This window comes from Crotalus tigris, unplaced genomic scaffold (genome assembly GCF_016545835.1).
Source record: "Crotalus tigris isolate CLP2741 ecotype Arizona unplaced genomic scaffold, ASM1654583v1 scf7180000017975.10810073628:1450386, whole genome shotgun sequence".
Lineage (NCBI taxonomy): Eukaryota > Metazoa > Chordata > Lepidosauria > Squamata > Viperidae > Crotalus > Crotalus tigris.
Genome location: NW_024096754.1, coordinates 648,380 through 667,882, shown reverse-complemented (window position 1 = coordinate 667,882; position 19,503 = coordinate 648,380). Strand labels below are relative to the sequence as shown.

Sequence of the window (19,503 nt, the reverse complement as noted above, 5' to 3'; positions counted from 1 at the left end):
TTACAGGAGTAGGCAACCTCGGCTCTTTTATGACTCGTGGACTTCAACTCCCAGAATTCCTGAGCCAGCCGTGCTGAGGGGAAAGGGAGAGGTTTCCAAGCTGAGCCAGGCTGGCTCAGGAATTCTGGGAGTTGAAGTCCACAAGTCATAAAAGAGCCAAGGTTGCCTACCCCTGAACTACATACCCAATTCCAGCAACCGTTCCTTATATGTTTTAGCCTCCAGTCCCCTAATCCTCTTTGTTGCTCTTCTCTGGACTCTTTCTAGAGTCTCAGCATCTTTTTTACATCGTGGTGACCAAAACTGGATGTAGTAACCAAAACCAAAACACTCTCAGAAACTCCCCAGGTAAATTAAACGGTCAATCTCAGAAGTTCATTGGCAGGGCTGAAAAAGGTTGGCATGTCCAATCCGGTGCAACGGTGGGATCAACCCAATTGGGGGAGGGGGCTTTTTTTCCAGTCTATGCCCCGCTCCCCATTTCCAGCCCCATGCAGAGGGCCGGAGCAGGCAGTTGAGCTAGGCCGGAACGAACTTTCCCCGGAACTTCCGGTTCCGGCCTGTCGTTAAGGGGGGGGAACGTTTCCACGGACGGACCAAGATGGCGGCGTCCAGCCCTGCGGTGTTTCCCGCTGCCCCGGAGAACGAGAGCGGCACCCTGGCAACCAAACCGAAGTCCCCGGCCATCACGCCGCAGAAGGTGCGGGAGCTGATCGACGAAGGGATCGCCCCGGAGGAGGGCGGGCCGGACAGGTGAGCGCGGAGGGACGGAGCCCGCCCGTCTCCAGCCGGCACCCCGGGCATTGCTCGTCCCCGGCGGAGGAGAGGGCGGCGGTTGGGCCCCAGGAGAGGCGGGCTCTGGCCCCGTTGTGTGAGGGGAAGGGGCTGTGGTATATGGGGACGCCGTGGAGCATTGTTTTCATGGGTGGGGTTTTAATTATTATTGGTCTAGTGGGGAAGGTGCTGGGCGCGAACCAGGAGACGGTGAGTTCTAGTTCCTGCCTTAGGCAAGAAAGCCGGCTGGGTGACTTTGGGCCAATTACCAGGAGACGGTGAATTCTAGTCCTGCCTTAGCCATGAAAGCTTGCTGGGTGACTTTGGGCCAATTACCAGGAGACGGTGAGTTCTAGTCCTGCCTTAGCCATGAAAGCCAATTGGATAACTTTGGGCCAATCACTGGGAGACGGTGAGTTCTAGTCCTGCCTTAGCCATGAAAGCTTGCTGGGTGACTTTGGGCCAATTACCAGGAGACGGTGAGTTCTAGTCCTGCCTTAGCCATGAAAGCTTGCTGGGTGACTTTGGGCCAATTACCAGGAGACGGTGAGTTCTAGTTTTGCCTTAGCCATGAAAGCTTGCTGGGTGACTTTGGGACAATTACCAAGAGACGGTGAGTTCTAGTCCTGCCTTAGCCATGAAAGCTTGCTGGGTGCCTTTGGGCCAATCACCAGGAGATGGTGAGTTCTAGTCCTGCCTTAGCCATGAAAGCCAACTGGATAACTTTGGGCCAATCACTAGGAGACGGAGAGTTCTAGTCCTGCCTTAGCCATGAAAGCCAACTGGATAACTCTGAGTTCTAGTCCTGCTTTAGCCATAAAAGCCTAAGAACGAGGACTGAGCAGCCTTTCATTTGGGAAGTTTCCATTCAGATGGTGCCCTGAGCGGGGGGGGGGGGTGTCAGTCTGAATGGCCTCAAAGGTCCAAGCAACTCAAAAATTCCATTGCTGTGTTTCTCTACTGCAAGTTAGTTTTGTACACTTTTAGGGAGGGGGGGGCTGAAAAAGGGAGATAGGAGAGAAACTACTAAATCCTCGCTATTGTGAATTTAAATCTCTAAATCCTCTTGCTTGCGTTTCAGGAAAGATCCTTCTGTTCTCAGTGAAGTGGCCAATGGCTCTCCCAACACCAATGAACTGCCTTTTGAAGCCACTAGCAAAGACGCTTTCTTCAGCAGAGTGGAAACATTCACCATATCCTTTGGGTCTCAGTTATAAGGCTTAATCTTGGGGGGGGGAGTGCCCAGAGGAAACAAAATATGTAGGTAATCCTCGACTTACGGCCTCAATTGAGCAACAGATTTCTGTTGCTACAGTTGTTAAATGAACACTGCAGTTGTTACGTTAGCCACACGGTTGTTAAGTGAATCTGGCTTCCCCCATTGACTTTGCTCATCAGACGGTCGCAAAAGGGGGTCACGTGACCCCGGGACACTGCAACCGTCATAAATACGAGTCAGTTGCCAAGTCTCTGAATTTCGATATCATGTGATATGGCTGCAACGGACGTAAGTATGAAAAACCATCAGTCACTTTTTTCGGTGCCGGTGTAACTTCGGTCACTAAATGGATTGTTCTAAGTCAAGGACCACTTGTATTTAAAGTGGGAGGTGCTGTTTTCAATGAAAACTGGGTTGTCTCAACAGGTGAAGCATACAATTATTCCCCTCTTGGCTAAGAGCTGTCCAGATGTTGAGAGCTTCCGTAGCTAGCAGTGAGAATTGGATGAAATTTCATGCTAGCTTAATGTCTATGGCAGTGGTTCTCAACCTTTTTAATGCCGTGACCCCCAACCGGTTGTAAGTCGAGGACTACTCAACCGGTCGTAAGTCGAGGACTGGTGCAGCACCGTTTGCAGAATGGGACTTTTGGCGGGCTCAGCAGGGCAGAGACAGCCTGGACAATTCCTATTGGCTTTTGAAAGCCAATAGAATTAAACTCTATTCAAGAGTTTATTCAAAAGCCAATAGAATAAAAGGGAGTAGCACAGCTAAGGAAAAGGGGGGAAAAAATGGCGGACTGCGTTGTTTGGCGACCCCCGTGAAATGGTCGTTCGACCCCAAATGGGGTCCCGACCCACAGGTTGAGAACCACTGGTCTATGGAGATTCTCCGTCATCCAGATCATGGTTGTCAACTGGAGGGTGGGGAATGGATAGATTTATACTCCTTGCAGACCGCTGGTCATTTGCACTCTTTTAGAGAGTCGTTGAGGCCACCTGGAGGTTTGTCTGTCCTCAGGGTCACCTGAGTGGTGCAAATGGGTGTGGAGCCTTCTTGGAACCGCGGAAAGGGTTGGAACACCCATTTACACCACTCAGGTGACCCTGAGGACACAGGTAAATCTCCCAGTGGCCCCAATGATTCTACATTCATTGCAAGGAATATAATTCCTTCCATTCCCCACCATCCGGTCAGAGCTGAAGAAGCTTCTGGGATGAGAAGCGAAACGTCTTCAAAGAAAAAAAAAATCAAAGAGTCCACCTGCCTCCTGAAAAAGCACCTTTTGTTCATGCTAGCCTGTAGGAGTTGATAGGGAAACCAGATTTTCTTAAATCCCCTCAAAAATCTTGAGTCACTCTCCTTAACGCGAACACTCCCTCAAATGGGCAGGCAAGCCCCACGAGCTGTCCCCTCTGATCTGTGCCAAGTACGGGTGGACCAACGTGGAGTGCGACATGTTGAAATGCTCCAGCTGCCAAGCTTACCTCTGTGCCAGTCTGCAGCTGTCTTTCGACTTCAGCAAGTGTAAGATCCTTTGGGGGATCCAGAACATCTGGGAGGCAAATGGAAAGAGGATTTATTTATTGGTTAGTTTGCTAGAAAGCTGTTTGGTCTGCTGGTTAAGGTGCTGGCTATGAACCAGGGGAGGGTGAGTTCTAGTTCTGCCTTAGCCATGAAAGCCAGCTAGCTGATTTTGGCCAATCACCAGGAGACCGTGTGTTCTAGTTCCGCTTTAGCCATGAAAGCCAGCTGGATGACTCTGGGCCCATCATCAGGAGACGGTGAGTTCTAGTCCTGCCTTAGTCAAGAAAACCAGCTGGGTGACTTTGCGTCCATCACCAGGATACGGTGAGTTCTAGTCCCGCCTTAGCCATGAAAGCCAGCTAGCTGATTTTGACCAATCACCAGGATACGGTGAGTTCTAGTCCCGCCTTAGCCATGAAAGCCAGCTAGCTGATTTTGGCCAATCACCAGGAGACCGTGAGTTCTATTCCCGCCTTAGCCATGAAAGTCAGCTGGGTGACTTTGGGCCAATCACGAGGAGACGGTGAGTTTCACCCGAAGGCAGGACAAGAAGCAACGGATGGAAACTCATCAAGGAGAGAAGCAACCTAGAACTAAGGAGAAACTTCCTGACAGTGAGAACAATTAATCAGTGGAACCACCTGCCTCCAGAAGCAGTAAATGCTCCAACACTGGAAGTTTTTAAGAAGAGACTGGACAGCCATTTGTCTGAAATGGTATAGGGTTTCCTCCCTGAGCAGGGGGTTGGACTAGATGACCTCCAAGGTCCCTTCCAACTCTTGTTATTCTATTCTGTTCTATTCATTCTATCCTATCCTATTTTATTCATCATTCTAGTCTATTCATCTTTCTATTCAATTCTATTTATCTTTCTATTCTATTCACCTTTCTATTCTAATCTACTCCCGTTCCATTCTCGGAAGCTGGCTGTTTTCTTGCAGACCTTTCATGACTCAGCTAGGCCAGGGCTTTTCAACCAGTGGTACGGGTACCACCTGTGGTATGTTGGCACCTGGTAGGTGGTACGCGACCATCCTAGAAAAGTAGCGGGGGAGGGGAATGAGAGCGTTGCCGGGTGGGCAGGCAGGTGTCTTGCTCGGCTGTGCCTTGGGGGGCACTTTTTTCAATGCCATTGTAACTTCGAACAGTCACTAAGCAAACTGTTGTAAGTCGAGGACTACCTGTACTTTATCACTTTTTTCCTTTTTTGGGGGGGGTCATCAAGTTTTTGACACCTTGCTAGGTGACTGGTGGTACTCGGATGTTGCCATATCCTAAAAGTGGTACAATGGGTGAAAAGATTGAAAAGCCCTAAGCTAGGCAACATCATCAGTGAGAGAGCAAACCCCCCCCCCTTCTCACACTGATGTTATTACCTAGTTGGGTCATGGAACGTCTCTGAGAAAACCACCAAGTTCAAAGCATTGACCCTACAACCCTCTTCTTCCTCCTCCTCCTCCTCCTCCTCCTCACTCCTCCTAGCCTTGGTGATGTTACCTAGTTTGGTAATGAAAGGTTTCCAAGAAAACCACAAACTCAGAGCATTAAGGACCCTGCAACCGCCCTCCTCACGAACCCCATTCCCTTCTAGCCTTGATGAATTGTCTGCAAGAAAACAACCCAGCTCAAAGAGCGTCAAGGACCCCCACAATTTAACCCTGAGCTACAGATATTTGCTCTTTTCATTGTCCCACCAGGCGATCTTGTGACCTGGCTGGGGGGGGGGAATCTTTAAAAGCGTCCTGCCTTGTGCTGATCAGAGGGGGGGTCTGCTGTTCACCAGGCCTGTTTCCTTTCTAGATAAGGAGAGGTGTCTGGCGCTGCAGAAGGCCTTGCTGGAAGCACACGAAAAATTCTGCTTCTGGCCCGACAGCCCTTCCCCAGGTAAGCAAGGAGAAAGAAACAGCCAAGTTGGCTCACAGCTGGACACGTGGGTCTTCCAGATGTGGAGGCTAACCGATCCTCCACCGTTGGGGGGGGGGAGATGCTCAAAAGAGAGCCTGGTGAAATTTTAGCTCTACATAACCTTCAACAACCCCATTACTTTTAGTACTAATGTACTAATGCAGGGGTAGGCAACCCTGGCTCTTTTATGACTTGTGGACTTCAACTCACAGAATTCCTGGCTGGCTGGGGCAGGATTAGGCAACCTGGGCTCTTTTATGACTGGTGGACTTCAACTCCCAGAATGCCTGAGCCAGCCATACTGAGGGGAAAGGGAGAGGTTTCCATGGTGAGCCATGGCGGCTCAGGAATTCTGGGAGTTGAAGTCCACGAGTCCTAAAAGAGCCAAGATTGCCTACCCCTGTCCTAAGTCCTCCTGTTTTAAGCGGTGAGCCTCCTAGACCAGGGGTAGGCAACCTTGGCTCTTTTATGACTGGTGGACTTCAACTCCCAGAATTCCTGAGCCAGCATGGCTCAGCTTGGAAACCTCTCCCTTTACCCTCAGCGTGGCTGGCTCAGGAATTCTGGGAGTTGAAGTCCACGAATCATGAAGGGGCCATAGTTCCCCCATGCTGGCTCAGGAATTCTGGGAGTTGAAGTCCACCAGTCATAAAGCAGCCTAGGCCAGGGGTAGGCAACCTTGGCTCTTTTATGACTGGTGGACTTCAACTCCCGGAATTCCTGAGCCAGCATGGGGGAACTATGGCCCCTTCATGATTTGTGGACTTCAACTCCCAGAATTCCTGAGCCACCATGGCTCAGCTTGGAAACCTCTCCCTTTCCCCTCAGCGTGGCTGGCTCAGGAATTCTGGGAGTTGAAGTCCACGAGTCATAAACGAGCCCAGGTTGCCTAATCCTGTACTAATGCAACACTGTGGTAAAATGAAGCGAACCTCACTTCACAAACTTCTCACTTAAATTTTGGGCTCCTTTGCGGTCGTAAGTAGAGGACTGCCTGCAGACTGCTTCTTTTTTTGGACTAACTAGATCGGTTTTCGGTGCTGCTGGTGGAGGAGCCCCGGGCTCTTTTTGACGACTTCCTCGAACGCTTCCAGAGTCTGTGTCGGCTGCAACTTCAGCTGCCTTCTCTGAAGCCAGACGCTCTCAAAAACGTGGTAAGCCCTCGGTCGTCCAGTCAAGGAGGGGTGAGGGAAGGGGGTCTCCAGCCTCCCCTTCAAGGCCTGCCCCATTTGGGGACGATAAACTGGCCACAGCCTGAAGAGAGAGCGTACGGGTGGTCCTTGCCTTATTTAGTGACCGTTCAAAGTCCCGACAGCCCTGCAGGTTCCAAGTGTCCCTGTCCCTTCCTCCCCTGCAAAGTCATGTGGAGATACTTTGGGCACTTGGGAACCAGGCTGAATGAAACATTCTGGAGGAATCCAGGATGTTCTGTCTGTTTTTGGATCATGATGATTTGATGTTCCGAGGAGGTAAAAACATACGAAGAACGGCTGCGGGACTTGGGGTTGGCTAGTGTAAAGAAAAGAAGAAATAGGGGAGACATGATAACAGCGATCCAGTATTTGAGGCGCTGCCCCAAAGAAGAGGGAGTCAAGCTATTCTCCAAAGCATCAGAGGGAAGGACGAGAAAAAATGGTTGGAAACTGACCAAGGAGAGAAGCAACCTGGAATTAAGGAGAAACTTCCTGACAATTAACCAGTGGAACAGCTGGCCACCAGAAATCATGGGCGTTCCATCACTGGAGATTTTTAAGAAGAAGCTAGACAGTCACTTGTCTGAGATGGTAGGTTTTTTCTGCTTGAGCAGGGGGCAGGACTAGATGACCTCCAAGGTCCCTTCCACATTCTATTCTATTCCATTCCATCTATTCTATTCCATTCCATTTATTCTACTCCACTCCATTCCATTCCTTCTACTCTACTCCACTCCACTCCATTTATTCTATTCTATTCCGTTTTCTATTCTATATTCTATTCCACTCCACTCCATTCCATCCTATTCTATTCTATTCTATTCTATTCTATTCCCTATTTTCTATTCTATATTCTATTCTATTCCCTATTTTCTATTCTATATTCTATCCTATTCCCTATTTTCTATTCTATATTCTATTCCACTCCATTCTATTCTATTCTATTCCTAGTCTACTCTATTCCATTCCATTCTATTGTATTCTATTCCATTCCATTCCATTTCTTAAATTTAAATAGCTGCCTATCTCACATAACCAGGTTTACTGTATAACTGAAGCATCAAAAACCAAGCAAGCAAAACCATTCATAAACAAACTCATTAAAGTACAAGAATTAGAGCAAGAATCACAGGGCAGCGTCGCATCCCGCAATCACATGACCGATTAACAGGATAACACAGTTGGAAGGGACGTTGGAGGTGTTCTAGTCCAATTTGCCACTCAGAATGGCCAAACCCTCCTTGGAACATCGGATCCGCACGATTCAAAGACCAGAAAAATTGGGGGGGGGGACTGGGGGGGTTCTGTTTTTTTTTTCCCTAAACGGCTTTGGAAAAAAACAGGGAAAACCCTGTTTCCCCCCCTCCCAATTTTTGGGTTTTTTTCTCAGGCCTTCCCATCTCTAGACTCCAAAGTGCTTGAAATGGTGTTCTTCTATCAAAAACAGCATTGCTGGCTGTGGAATTCTGGGAGTTGAAGTCCACATGCCTTAAAATTGTCAAGGTTGAGAAACACTGATCAAAAAGAATAGCCATTTCTTGAGGGGGGGGGAGCTGTTGAGTAATTGACCGTAGCGTGCTTGCTTCCCAGGCCTTGACGGAGGAGAAAGTTAGCTTTCTCTTGCAATTGATCGAGGAGGAGCAGCAGCAGGAGGGAGAGAATGAGGAGGAGAAGTGCAAAACCGAAGGCGAGAAGACGTCGGCCAAGCGGCCTTTAGACCTCCTTCACGTCCACATCACGGCTTGCATCCTGGCCCTTTGTGGCTGGACCAGCAGGTCGGTAGAAAAAACGGAATCCGGAAAGGCCCAATTTTTCACCCCCACTCTCCCCCAAACTAACATTTATTTCTAGTTTCTGGCAAAAAACAAAAACAAAAACCCACTGTATTAAGATTGCCGGGAGAAATATGGACAACCTAAGACCGTGATGGCGAACCTTTTAGTGCCCCAAAACTCCACCACCACCCCTGTCCCTGCTCTGCTATGCCCGCTGGACCACCCCCACCTCCACAGCCCGCCACAGATCACCCAGGCAGCCCAGCAGCGCCATGGTGGCCAAGCCCTCCGTCCGTGCCCTGCAGCAGTTTTGTCCCCACTGCCCAGCTACCATGTCCTTGGCTGCGCAGCATTGCGTGGGCCGTGCCTGGGGGCGATTCTCCTCTGGAGGGCTGCTGGTGAGGGGCCATGGGTGGAGGCGGGGCTGGGGTGACGGTGCGTGTGCCCACAGAGAGAGCTCTGAGTGCCGCCTCCAGCACGCGTGCCATAGGTTTGCCACCACTGACCTAAGATATGCAGACGATACCACTCTAGTGGCAGAAAGTGAAGAGGAACTAAAGAGCCTCTTGATGCGGGTGAAGAAGGAGAGTGCAAAAGTGGGCTTGAAACTCAACATTAAGAAAACCAAAATCATGGCATCCGGCCCTCTCAATTCCTGGCCAATAGATGGGGAAGAAATGGAGGTAGTGACCGATTTGATCTTCCTGGGCTCCAGGATCACTGCAGATGGGTACCGCAGCTAAGAAATTAAAAGACGCTTGCTCCTGGGGAGGAAAGCTATGGCAAATCTAGACAGCATACTAAAAAGCAGAGACATCACCCTGCCAACAAAAGTGCGTATAGTCCAGGCCATGGTTCTCCCAGTTGCAATGTATGGCTGTGAAAGTTGGACCATAACAAAGGCTGAGTGCCAAAGAATGGAGGCCTTTGAACTCTGGTGCTGGAGAAGACTCCTGCGAGTCCCCTGGACTGCAAGGCGATCCAACCGGTCAGTCCTAGAAGAGATCAATCCCGACTGTTCTTTAGAAGGCCAGATCCTGAAGTTGAAACTCAAGTACTTGGGCCACCTAATGAGAAGGAAGGACTCACTGGAGAAGGGCCTAATGCTGGGAAAGATGGAGGGCAAGAGAAGAAGGGGACGACAGAGAAGGAGGTGGCTGGATGGAGTCACTGAAGCAGGAGGCGTGAGCTTCAATGGACTCCAGAAGATGGCAGAGGACAGGAAGGCCTGGAGGAACGTTGTCCATGGGGTCGCGATGGGTCAGACACCACTTTGCAACTAATAATAAGAATTTTCTTTTGACAACTGACACGTTCACTTTATGGCCTCCGTCTTCGCTTAATGACACCACAAGGAAGGTTGTAAAATCAGGTGCTGTTACGTTGACTTACAACGCAACGTACAACTCTAATTCCAGGCTCAATCGTGGTGTAAATCAACCTATCCTTGAAAAAGGGCCCTTTTTGAACCCAGTACAGGTAGTCCTCGACTTTAAAAAGTTCATTTAGTGACTGAAGTTACCACGCCACTGAAAAAAGCAACTTGTGACTGTTTTTCACCCTTACGACCGTCGCAGCCTCCCTGTGATCATGTGATCAAAATCCAGACGCTGGGCGACTGGTTCCTATTTACGACGGTCGCAGCGTCCCGGGGATGTCACGTGATCCCCTTTTGAGACCTTCTGATAAGTCAATAGGGAAAGCCCAATTCACTTAACAATGATGTTACTCGCTTCACAGCTGCGGCGATCCACTTAATAACCGTAGTAAAGACAGGTTGCAAAAGGAGCCAAATAAATCTTCTGCTGAATGACAGAAAATTTGGGCTAGACCAGGGGTAGGCAACCTTGGCTTTTATGACTGGTGGACTTCAACTCCCAGAATTCCTGAGCCGCTATGGCTCGGCTTGGAAACTCTCCCTTTCCCCTCAGCATGGCTGGCTCAGGAATTCTGGGAGTTGAAGTCTACGAATCATAAAGCGGCCTAGGGCAGGGCTAGGCAACCTTGGCTTTTATGACTGGTGGACTTCAACACCCAGAATTCCTGAGCCACCATGGATCTGCTTGGGAACCTCCCTTTCCCCTCAGCATGGCTGGCTCAGGAATTCTGGGAGTTGAAGTCCACCAGTCATAAAAGAGCCAAAGTTGCCTATCTCTGGCCTAAGTCCTCCTGTTCTAAGCGGTGAGCCTCCTAGGCCAGGGGTAGGCAGCCTTGGCTCTTTTATGACTGGTGGACTTCAACTCCCAGAATTCCTGAGCCAGCATGAGGGAAATACGGCCCCCTCATGACTGGTGGACTTCAACTCCCAGAATTCCTGAGCCAGCATGGGGGAACTATGGCCCCCTCATGACTCGTGGACCTCAACTCCCAGAATTCCTGAGCTAGCATGGGGGAACTATGGCCCCTTCATAACTTGCGGACTTCAACTCCCAGAATTCCTGAGTCAGCATGAGGGAACTATGGCCCCCTCATGACTGGTGGACTTCAACTCCCAGAATTCCTGAGCCAGCATGAGGGAAACTTTGGCCCCCTCATGACTGGTGGACTTCAACTCCCAGAATTCCTGAGCCAGCATGAGGGAAATATGGCCCCCTCATGACTCGTGGACTTCAACTCCCAGATTTCCTGAGCTAGCATGGGGGAACTATGGCCCCTTCATAACTTGCGGACTTCAACTCCCAGAATTCCTGAGTCAGCATGAGGGAACTATGGCCCCTTCATAACTTGCGGACTTCAACTCCCAGAATTCCTGAGCTAGCATGGGGGAACTATGGCCCCTTCATAAGTTGCGGACTTCAACTCCCAGAATTCCTGAGCCAGCATGGCTCAGCTTGGAAACCTCCCTTTCCCCTCAGCATGGCTGGCTCAGGAATTCTGGGAGTTGAAGTCCATCAGTCATAAAAGAGCCCTGGGCTAGACGGTGGTCGTAACTGTATTTGAACCCACGTCCATCAAGGAAGACAAGTTCACTTAGCAGCAGCGATGCTAACCTAACAGCTGCAGTGACTCACTGAACAACCCTGGGCAGAAAGGCCGTAAAATGGGGCAAAACTCAAGTTTTTGCTTGGTAACAAAAAAAATTGGGCTCCACTGTGGTTGTAAGTCGGGGACCACCTGTACGTAATATTTAAATTTTGCTTTGCGTGAAAGGAATTTGCTTCAGTCTCTGATTTACTCCTTTTGGGGGGGGGTCTTTCTTCCTAGCCCTCCATCCGGATCTGTCCATCTGCCCTTGATCAGCTGCTGCCGCTGCATCAGGCGAGTGGGGCTGTGGGGTTTTCAGCAGCTGGAGACCACCGAGTCCGAGACGGGGACCCCCTCCACCATTGCCCCCGCTGCTGAGAAAGTCCCTCTGGGGCCCACCTCCCCTCGCCGGATGATCACCAGGAGCCAGGACACCAACGTCCCCCTGGGCTTGGAGCAGGTACACGCGCGAAGCTGGAGGGCCCAGCTTTTTTATACATAATATTTTATTAATTCTCCAATTTTCCATTTGAGTGTTTAAAAAGCAATGCGGCGGCTGGGTTAATCCATAGTTCGATAACAAAATCTTTAGTGCAAATCTCAGGTTACAACATCAGATATTTCTTCTCTTTTTTCCCTTAACATTTAAATAATAATAATAATAATGCCTATCCCAGGTCCTGGATAAGGACTCGATAGGTAGACAAAATGCCAAATCCAGTCTGAACATCTGGCTGACTGTGCGATGATCCATAATAATAATAATAATAATTGAAAGGGACCTTGGAGGTCATCTAGTCCAACTCCCTGCTCAGGCAGGAAACCCTATACCATTTCAAACAAATGGCTGTCCAGTCTCTTCTTAAAAACTTCCAGTTTTGGAGCATTCACTGCTTCTGGAGGCAGGTGGTTCCACTGGTTAATTAGAATAGAATGGAATGGAATGGAATGGCATGGAATAGAATAGAGCTGGAAGGGATCTTGGAGGTCATCTAGTCCAACCCCCTGCTCAGGGAGGAAACCCTATACCATTTCAGACAAATGGCCGTCCAGTCTCTTCTTAAAAACTTCCAGTGTTGGAGCATTCACGACTTCTGGAGGCAGGTGGTTCCACTGGTTAATTGTTCTCACTGTTAGGAAGTTTCTCCTTAGTTCTAGGTTGCTTCTCTCCTTGGTTAGTTTCCACCTTCCCTCCCTCCCTCTTCCTTCCTTCCTTCCTTCCTTCCTTCCTTCCTTCCTTCCTTCCTTCCTTCCTTCCTTCCTTCCTTCCTTCCTTCCTTCCCCCTTCCTCCCTTCCCACTTAGCAGTAGCCCTTAGACTTGTACACCACTTCACAGGACTTCATGGCCCCCTCTAAGCGCTTTACAGAGTCAGCCTATTTGCCACCAACCATCTGGGTCCTCACTTTACTGACCTACCTCGGAAGGACAGAAGGCTGACTCGACCTTTTAGCCGGTCAGGATCGAACTTCCAAACTGCTTCTGGGTTTGTTCTCCAGGTAGTCCTTGACTTACAACCCCAGTTTGGGGTTGCTGAGCATGACAATTGTTAAGTGAGTTTTGCCCCCATTTTATGACCTGGATGCTAAGCGAATCCCTGCAGTTAAGTTATTAACACAGTTGTTAAGTGAATCCGGCTTCCCCCGTTGACTTTGCTTAGGGGTAGTCGCAAAAGGGGATCAGGTGACCCCACAGGGACGCCGCGACCGTCAGAAGGGTGAACCCATGGCCATACGTCTGAATTTTGATCTCGTGATCCTGGGGATCCTGCAGTGGTCATAAGTGTGAAAAACGGGCCTATAAGTCTCTTTAACGCCGTTGTAACTCTAACAGTCACTAAACGAAGCGTTGTAAGTTGAGGACTTATCAGGGCTTCCTGACCCAAGGATCTGGCGATCTCCACTGACGTCTCCTCTCTGTGGTCTCTTTTCCCCTTTTTCCCTACAGCACGAGAAGAGCCCCTCCCCAGTCACCAGCCGCACGCGGGGCGGGGACAGCTGCAGCGAGCGCCCCGAGGCCGAACCCCCCAGCCCCACCACCCGGAGCCGTCCGGTGACCCGCAGCATGGGCCACGGGGACGTCTGCGGCCTGGGCGCCGAAGTGCCCTCCAGCCCTCACCGCAGAGCCAAGCGGCCACGCCTGTACTCCTCCAGCAGTTCGGTGAGCGCGTCGCTACTTCATTTATTTGCTCATTACTTTTATAAACAAACTCCAGGGGGCCAACACCTCTCCTCCTCTTTCTTCCTCCTCTCCTCCCCACCACAACGACAACCCTGTGAGGTGGGTTGGGCTGAGAGAGAGAGAGAGGGATTGGTGCAAATGCACTCAGCTGGCTTTCATGGCTAAGGCGGGACTAGAACTCACCTCCTCCTGCTGATTGGTCCACTCAGCTGGCTTTCATGGCTAAGGCGGGACTAGAACTCACCTCCTCCTGCTGATTGGTCCAAGTTCACTCAACTGGCTTTCGTGGCTAAGGCGGGACTAGAACTCACCTCCTCCTGGTGATTGGTCCAAATTCACTCAACTGGCTTTCGTGGCTAAGGTGGGACTAGAATTCACCTCCTCCTGCTGATTGGTCCAATCCACTCAGCTGGCTTTTGTGGCTAAGGCGCGACTAGAACTCCCCTCCTCCTGCTGATTGGTCCAAGTCCACTCAACTGGCTTTCATGGCTAGGGCAGGACTAGAACTCACCTCCTCCTGGTGATTGGTCCAAGTCCACTCAGCTGGCTTTCATGGCTAAGGCGGGACTAGAACTCAGCTCCTCCTGCTGATTGGTCCAAGTCCACTCAACTGGCTTTCATGGCTAGACTAGAACTCACTGTCTCCTGGTGATTGGCCCACTGTCACGCATCCAGTGTTCAATGCCAGAGGCAGGCCTAGAACTGCTATGAGGATGAGTGCCATAGTAATTTTGAGTTTTGGTCACTAAGAGAATGATTGTAAGTTGAGGACTAACTATACAAAAGACGCTAATAAAGACTGGAATCGAAATCTCAACTCTGGTAAAGAATAACCTCACCTTGATTCTCTTTCGTATAAGAGGGGGGCAAAAAAGGAAACTTGAGCAGCTCAAGGTCCTGTTATTAGGCCCTAAAACCATAAGGTCCTTTTAAGGTCTGTTTTCCTGACCTGGCCTACCTTGAAGGGATAAAGATCTAATACAGGAACTGTCAAACTTGGCCACTTTAAGTCTTGTGGACTTCAACTCCCAGAATTCCCCAGCCAGTATGGGGGAATTGTAACTTCGGACGTTCACAAAACCGAAGTCAAGGGTTACTTGTAGTTTGTTGTTAGTTGTGAAGTCGTGTCCGACCCATCGCGACCCCATGGACAGCGTTCCTCCAGGCCTTCCTGTCCTCTACCATCTTCTGGAGTCCATTGAAACTCACGCCTCCTGCTTCAGAGACTCCATCCAGCCACCTCCTTCTCTGTCGTCCCCTTCTTCTATTATTGCCCTCCATCTTTCCCAGCATTAGGCTCTTCTCCAGTGAGTCCTTCCTTCTCATCAGGTGGCCAAAGTAGTTGAGTTTCAGCGTCAGGATCTGACCTTCTAAAGAGCAGTCGGGGTTGATCTCTTCTAGGATTGACCGGTTGGATCGCCTTGCAGTCCAGGGGACTCGCAGGAGTCTTCTCCAGCACCAGAGTTTAAAGGCCTCCATTCTTTGGCACTCTTGTAGTTAAGAAGGGTTACCAAAAAAAATCACAAAAAAACTCCTACTGACAGGCAAAATGGGAAAGGCCTAAAGCAGGGCTAGGCAACCTTGGCTCTTTTATGACTCGTGGACTTCAACTCCCAGAATTCCTGAGCCAGCCATGCTGAGGGGAAAGGGAGAGGTTTCAAGCTGAGCCAGGCTGGCTGAGGAATTCTGGGAGTTGAAGTCCACAAGTCATGAGGGGGCCATAGTTCCCTCATGCTGGCTGAGGAATTCTGGGAGTCCTCCAATCATAAAAGAGCCAAGGTTTCCTACCCCTGGCCTAAAGCAACACGCGGAGATATCCCAAGGCCTTTCTGAAACATGGAAAAGAAGAAAAAAATAGAATGGGTCGAGGAAATGGATGACAGGGAAGATAACTGAAGAACGAGCCGTTTGTTCATCGAAACGGGGGTTACTAGATTCCTGACAGACTAAGTCACAAGGGTGACCAAGGTGAGCCATTAGGCTGATTCAGCCAAAAAGAGAAATACTATTTCGGGATTGTCAAGAAGAACATAAAGCACAAGAGATCATGGGAATCAGTTGTCCCGTTCTGTTTCACCTGCTCCGACCCCACTTGGCGTTCCATGTCCAGTTCTGGACACCTTAAATCGAAACAGGATGTCATCAAACTGGGGAGCACCTTCAGAGAAGATCCACCCAAGTTGGTTCCAAGTTCGGTCAAGCAAGGTGAAAGGAGGACCTTAGTCTGCAGAAGAGAAGATGCAGGAGACACATGAGGGAGGCCTTCATTGGCAATCAAGGTGGAGAGATCTCACCCAAATGGCTCCCAACTGGTCAGTAGCCCAGTCGGGTTGTTCCTCATCAGATGCCTCCAGAACAGGGGTTCTCAACCTTGGCAACTTTAAGACTTGTGGACTTCAACTCCCAGAATTCCTCAGCCAATTAGAAGTTGAAGTCCCCATACAAGAAGAACGGATGTCAATTTGAAGAAGGCTAAGTAAAATACCTTCTCATTCATCTCCTGTTCCATTTTTCTTCACTACATCTTAGATCAAAAGCTTGGTCAGCTCCCTCCAGGAACTAGTGGTCCATGTTAAAAGACCATTTCTGGTGCTTCGATGGAATATACAAATATCTGAGCCTGGGGTCAAAGGTCTCCAAGCTTGGCAAATTTTACATCTTGTGGATTTCAACTCAGCATGCCTGGCTGAGGAATTCTGGGAGTTGAAGCCCACAAGTCTTAAAGTTGCCCAGTTGAAGACCTCTGTCTTAGATAAAGATTTCATCCCTTACCCAACTTTGTTTAGTTGTGAGAATCCAGGCTGTTTTTCCTCCCCCCAACAGGATTCAATGACCCGGGTTTACTTTGACCCCCTTGCCCAGCACCGTGATTGGTGCCCGTGGGTCAACGAGGTGAAAGAGGCAACGGTGCTTGGAACCAAAGGAGACTTCTTGGAGCAGAAGGCAGACCGTGGCTGGCAGGTGGTCATGAAAGTTCTCCAGGCTTCCAGGCAGTCAGACAAGCCAGCCCATCTGGAGAGCGAGGTGAGTCGGGGCACCCATGGTCAACCACTTGGTCTACGGCAGGAGTGCCCAAACTTGGCAATTTGAAGACTTGTGGACTTCAACTCCCAGAATTCCCCAGCCAGCCGGGCTTTTAACTCCGCCCCCAGTTTCTGCCGCTCCTTCTCCTACAGATCTGTATTGTAAAATTGTAAGCCATCTAACACTGCTAAGTATCCCCCACCTAGTCCAGTTGAACTACTACGTTCAGACATGTCCACACATCGTCAAGAGGTCAAAGATGAAAAACACCGGACTGGATGACAAAGTTCGTCCAAATCAGTGGTTCTCAACCTGTGGGTCGGGACCCCATTTGGGGTCGAACGACCATTTCACGGGGGTCACCAAACAACGCAGTCCGCCATTTTTTCCCCCTTTTCCTTAGCTGTGCTACTCCCTTTTATTCTATTGGCTTTTGAAAGCCAATAGAATAGACTCCCTTGAATAGAGTCTAATTCTATTGGCTTTCCAAAGCCAATAGGAATTGTCCAGGCTGTCTCTGCCCTGCTGAGCCCACCAACAGTCCCAGTCTGCAAACAGTGCTGCACCAGTTGAGTAGTCTTCGACTTACGACCGGTTGAGTAGTCCTTGACTTACGACCGGTTGGAGGTCGCGGCATTAAAAAGGTTGAGAACCACTGGTCCAAATCCTTCCAATCCGACTTTATGAGGTACATCAAGAATTGGTTAGGTGCTGCCTTCCGCGGATATAAGTCACAAAGTTGGATCAGAAGGATGTGGAGGAACTGTGGACATCATCTAGTTCAGCACTTCTCAACCTTGGCCCCTTGAAGATGCGTGGGCTTCAATTTCCCAGAATTCTCCAGCGAGCCTTACTTAAGGTGGGACTGGAACTCACCATCTCCGAGTGATTGGCCCAAAATCGCCCAGCCGGATTCCATCCCTAAGGCGAGGACTAGAACTCACCGTCTCCTGGTGATTGGCCCAAAGTTACGTAGCTGGCTTTCATTCCTAAGGCGGGACTAGAACTCACCATCTCCTGGTGATTGGTCCAGAGTCACTCACCTATCGTTCATGCCTAAAATGGGACTACCATTCACCATCTCTTGTGATTGGCCCAGAGTCACCCAGTTGTCTTTTAGGTCTAAGGCAGGACTAGAACTCACAATCCCCTGGTGTTTGGTGGAACTAGAACTCACTGTCTCTTGATAACTGGCCCAAAGTCACTCACCCATCTTTCATTCCTAAGGCAGAATTCATAGTCTCCTGGGGATTGGCCCAAAGTCACCCAGCCAGCTTTCACGCCTAAGGCGGGATTAGAACTCCCCGTCTCCTGGTGATTGACCCAAAGTCACCCAGTCATCTTTCACGTCACCCAGTCATTTTTCATGCCAAAGGCGGGACTAGAACTCACCGTCTGCTGGTGATTGGCCCAAAGCCACCCAGCCAGCTTTCATGCCTAAGGCGGGACTAGAACTCACTGTCTCCTGGTGATTGGCCCAAAGCCACCCAGCCAGCTTTCATGCCTAAGGCGGGACTAGAACTCACTGTCTCCTGGTGATTGGCCCAAAGCCACCCAGCCAGCTTTCATGCCGAAGGCGGGACTAGAACTCACCGTCTCCTGGTGATTGGCCCAAAGTCACCCAGTCATCTTTTATGCCTAAAGCGGGATTAGAACTCGCAGCCTCCCAATGTCTAGCCCGCTGCCTTCCCCAGTAGACCATACCAGTTCCCTCTCAACCTTGTTTTTACCTCCGTGACGCTCCACTTTCTCATTCGTAGCTCTCTCTTTCTCCTATCCTCTGCAGAGTCTCTCGACCAAAAGCCGCAAAGTCTTCCAGATTTTCCGCCAGTGGGAAGCTGCCTGCTCCTCCTGAAGACCTGGAGGCAGCCAAGGATGCTCGGCGGAACTTTTCCCCGTTCGGTTAGCAGGAGGGACATGGCGAGACCCCGGGAGCAACGATTACGTACCACCTTACCCGTGGCAAGTCTCACCTTGCCCCCTGTCCACAGATAGAAGCGTGGGCAGTGCCCGCCTCACCCAGAAGATGAGGCCTACCTGCCTTGCAGATCCCCCTTCGGAGGTGGGCAACACTACCTGTGCATTTGTGCCACCCTTGCACCGGTTCCCAGTTGCCTGGATACACCAGCACCCCGAGGCTAGGTCCGTTCTGCAACATCCTTGGGGTGCCATTTGAGTCTTGGCTTCCTTCCTTCTGCCCCTCCCTCTGCAGGGGGGGGATCCGTGGAGTTAGTTTGGGGGGGCCCGAGCAGACATTCTTAGCACCAGCACAAATATCGGTCCCTGGCACTCGTCCTGGGGCCTGACATTCCCGTTACACGCTGCATGTGAAAATGTTTATTAGCTGCCCTGGGTTCGAGTTGAACCGAGGCGTAGTTTGTTTGCAACTCGGATGGAAGTGGAACACTTGTTGGCTTCTTATTTCTACCCGGAAAAGAGAAGGACCTCCCAGAATTCCCTGTGACGATAGTCAGTCTCTCTTCTGGCAAAAATAAAAAAAAAATATATTAACAATCCGGTTTTATCATTTGAAAGATCAGGATTTGTCTTTCCTCCGGAGATGTGGGAAAAATTGGGGGAGAGCTTGCCTCAAATCAGGGGTGATCGACGATGTCAACTTTTAAGACGGGTGGACTTCAACTCCCAGAATTCCTTAGCCAGCTGTGCAGAGTGGATTTCAACTCCCAGAATTCCTTAGCCAGCTGGGCAGGAGGGATTTTAACTCCCAGAATTCCTTAGCTGGGCAGGGTGGATTTCAACTCCCAGAATTCCTTAGCCAGCTGGGCAGGATGGACTTCAACTCCCAGAATTCCTTAGCCAGCTGGGCAGGAGGGATTTCAACTCCCAGAATTCCTTAGCTGGGCAGGGTGAATTTCAACTCCCAGAATTCCTTAGCCAGCTGCGCAGGGTGGATTTCAACTCCCAGAATTCCTTAGCCAGCT

General features: G+C 50.1%; 1 protein-coding gene across 1 annotated transcript; it reads left to right on the top strand.

Moving 5' to 3' along the window:
- Window positions 1–581: 581 nt before the first annotated feature.
- On the top strand, window positions 582–19,072 carry ZC3HC1 (zinc finger C3HC-type containing 1). The gene is made up of 10 exons (XM_039345734.1): window positions 582–753; window positions 1,856–1,967; window positions 3,370–3,520; window positions 5,321–5,404; window positions 6,452–6,579; window positions 8,209–8,393; window positions 11,598–11,817; window positions 13,304–13,516; window positions 16,361–16,561; window positions 18,348–19,072. The coding sequence occupies exons 1-10, from the start codon at window positions 602–604 to the stop codon at window positions 18,414–18,416; spliced, it is 1,515 nt and encodes a 504-aa protein (XP_039201668.1). The 5' UTR covers window positions 582–601; the 3' UTR covers window positions 18,417–19,072.
- Window positions 19,073–19,503: the final 431 nt, after the last annotated feature.

What these genes read in the sequence shown, in the direction of transcription:
- ZC3HC1 (XM_039345734.1), top strand. Translation starts at nt 602, where the DNA reads ATGGCGGCGTCCAGCCCTGCGGTGTTTCCCGCTGCCCCGGAGAACGAG. An exon ending in GCAGAGTGGAAACATTCACC is followed by an intron (nt 1,968 to 3,369) that starts ATATCCTTTGGG and finishes TAACGCGAACAC; the next exon opens with TCCCTCAAATGGGCAGGCAA. An exon ending in GCCCGACAGCCCTTCCCCAG is followed by an intron (nt 5,405 to 6,451) that starts GTAAGCAAGGAG and finishes TGGACTAACTAG; the next exon opens with ATCGGTTTTCGGTGCTGCTG.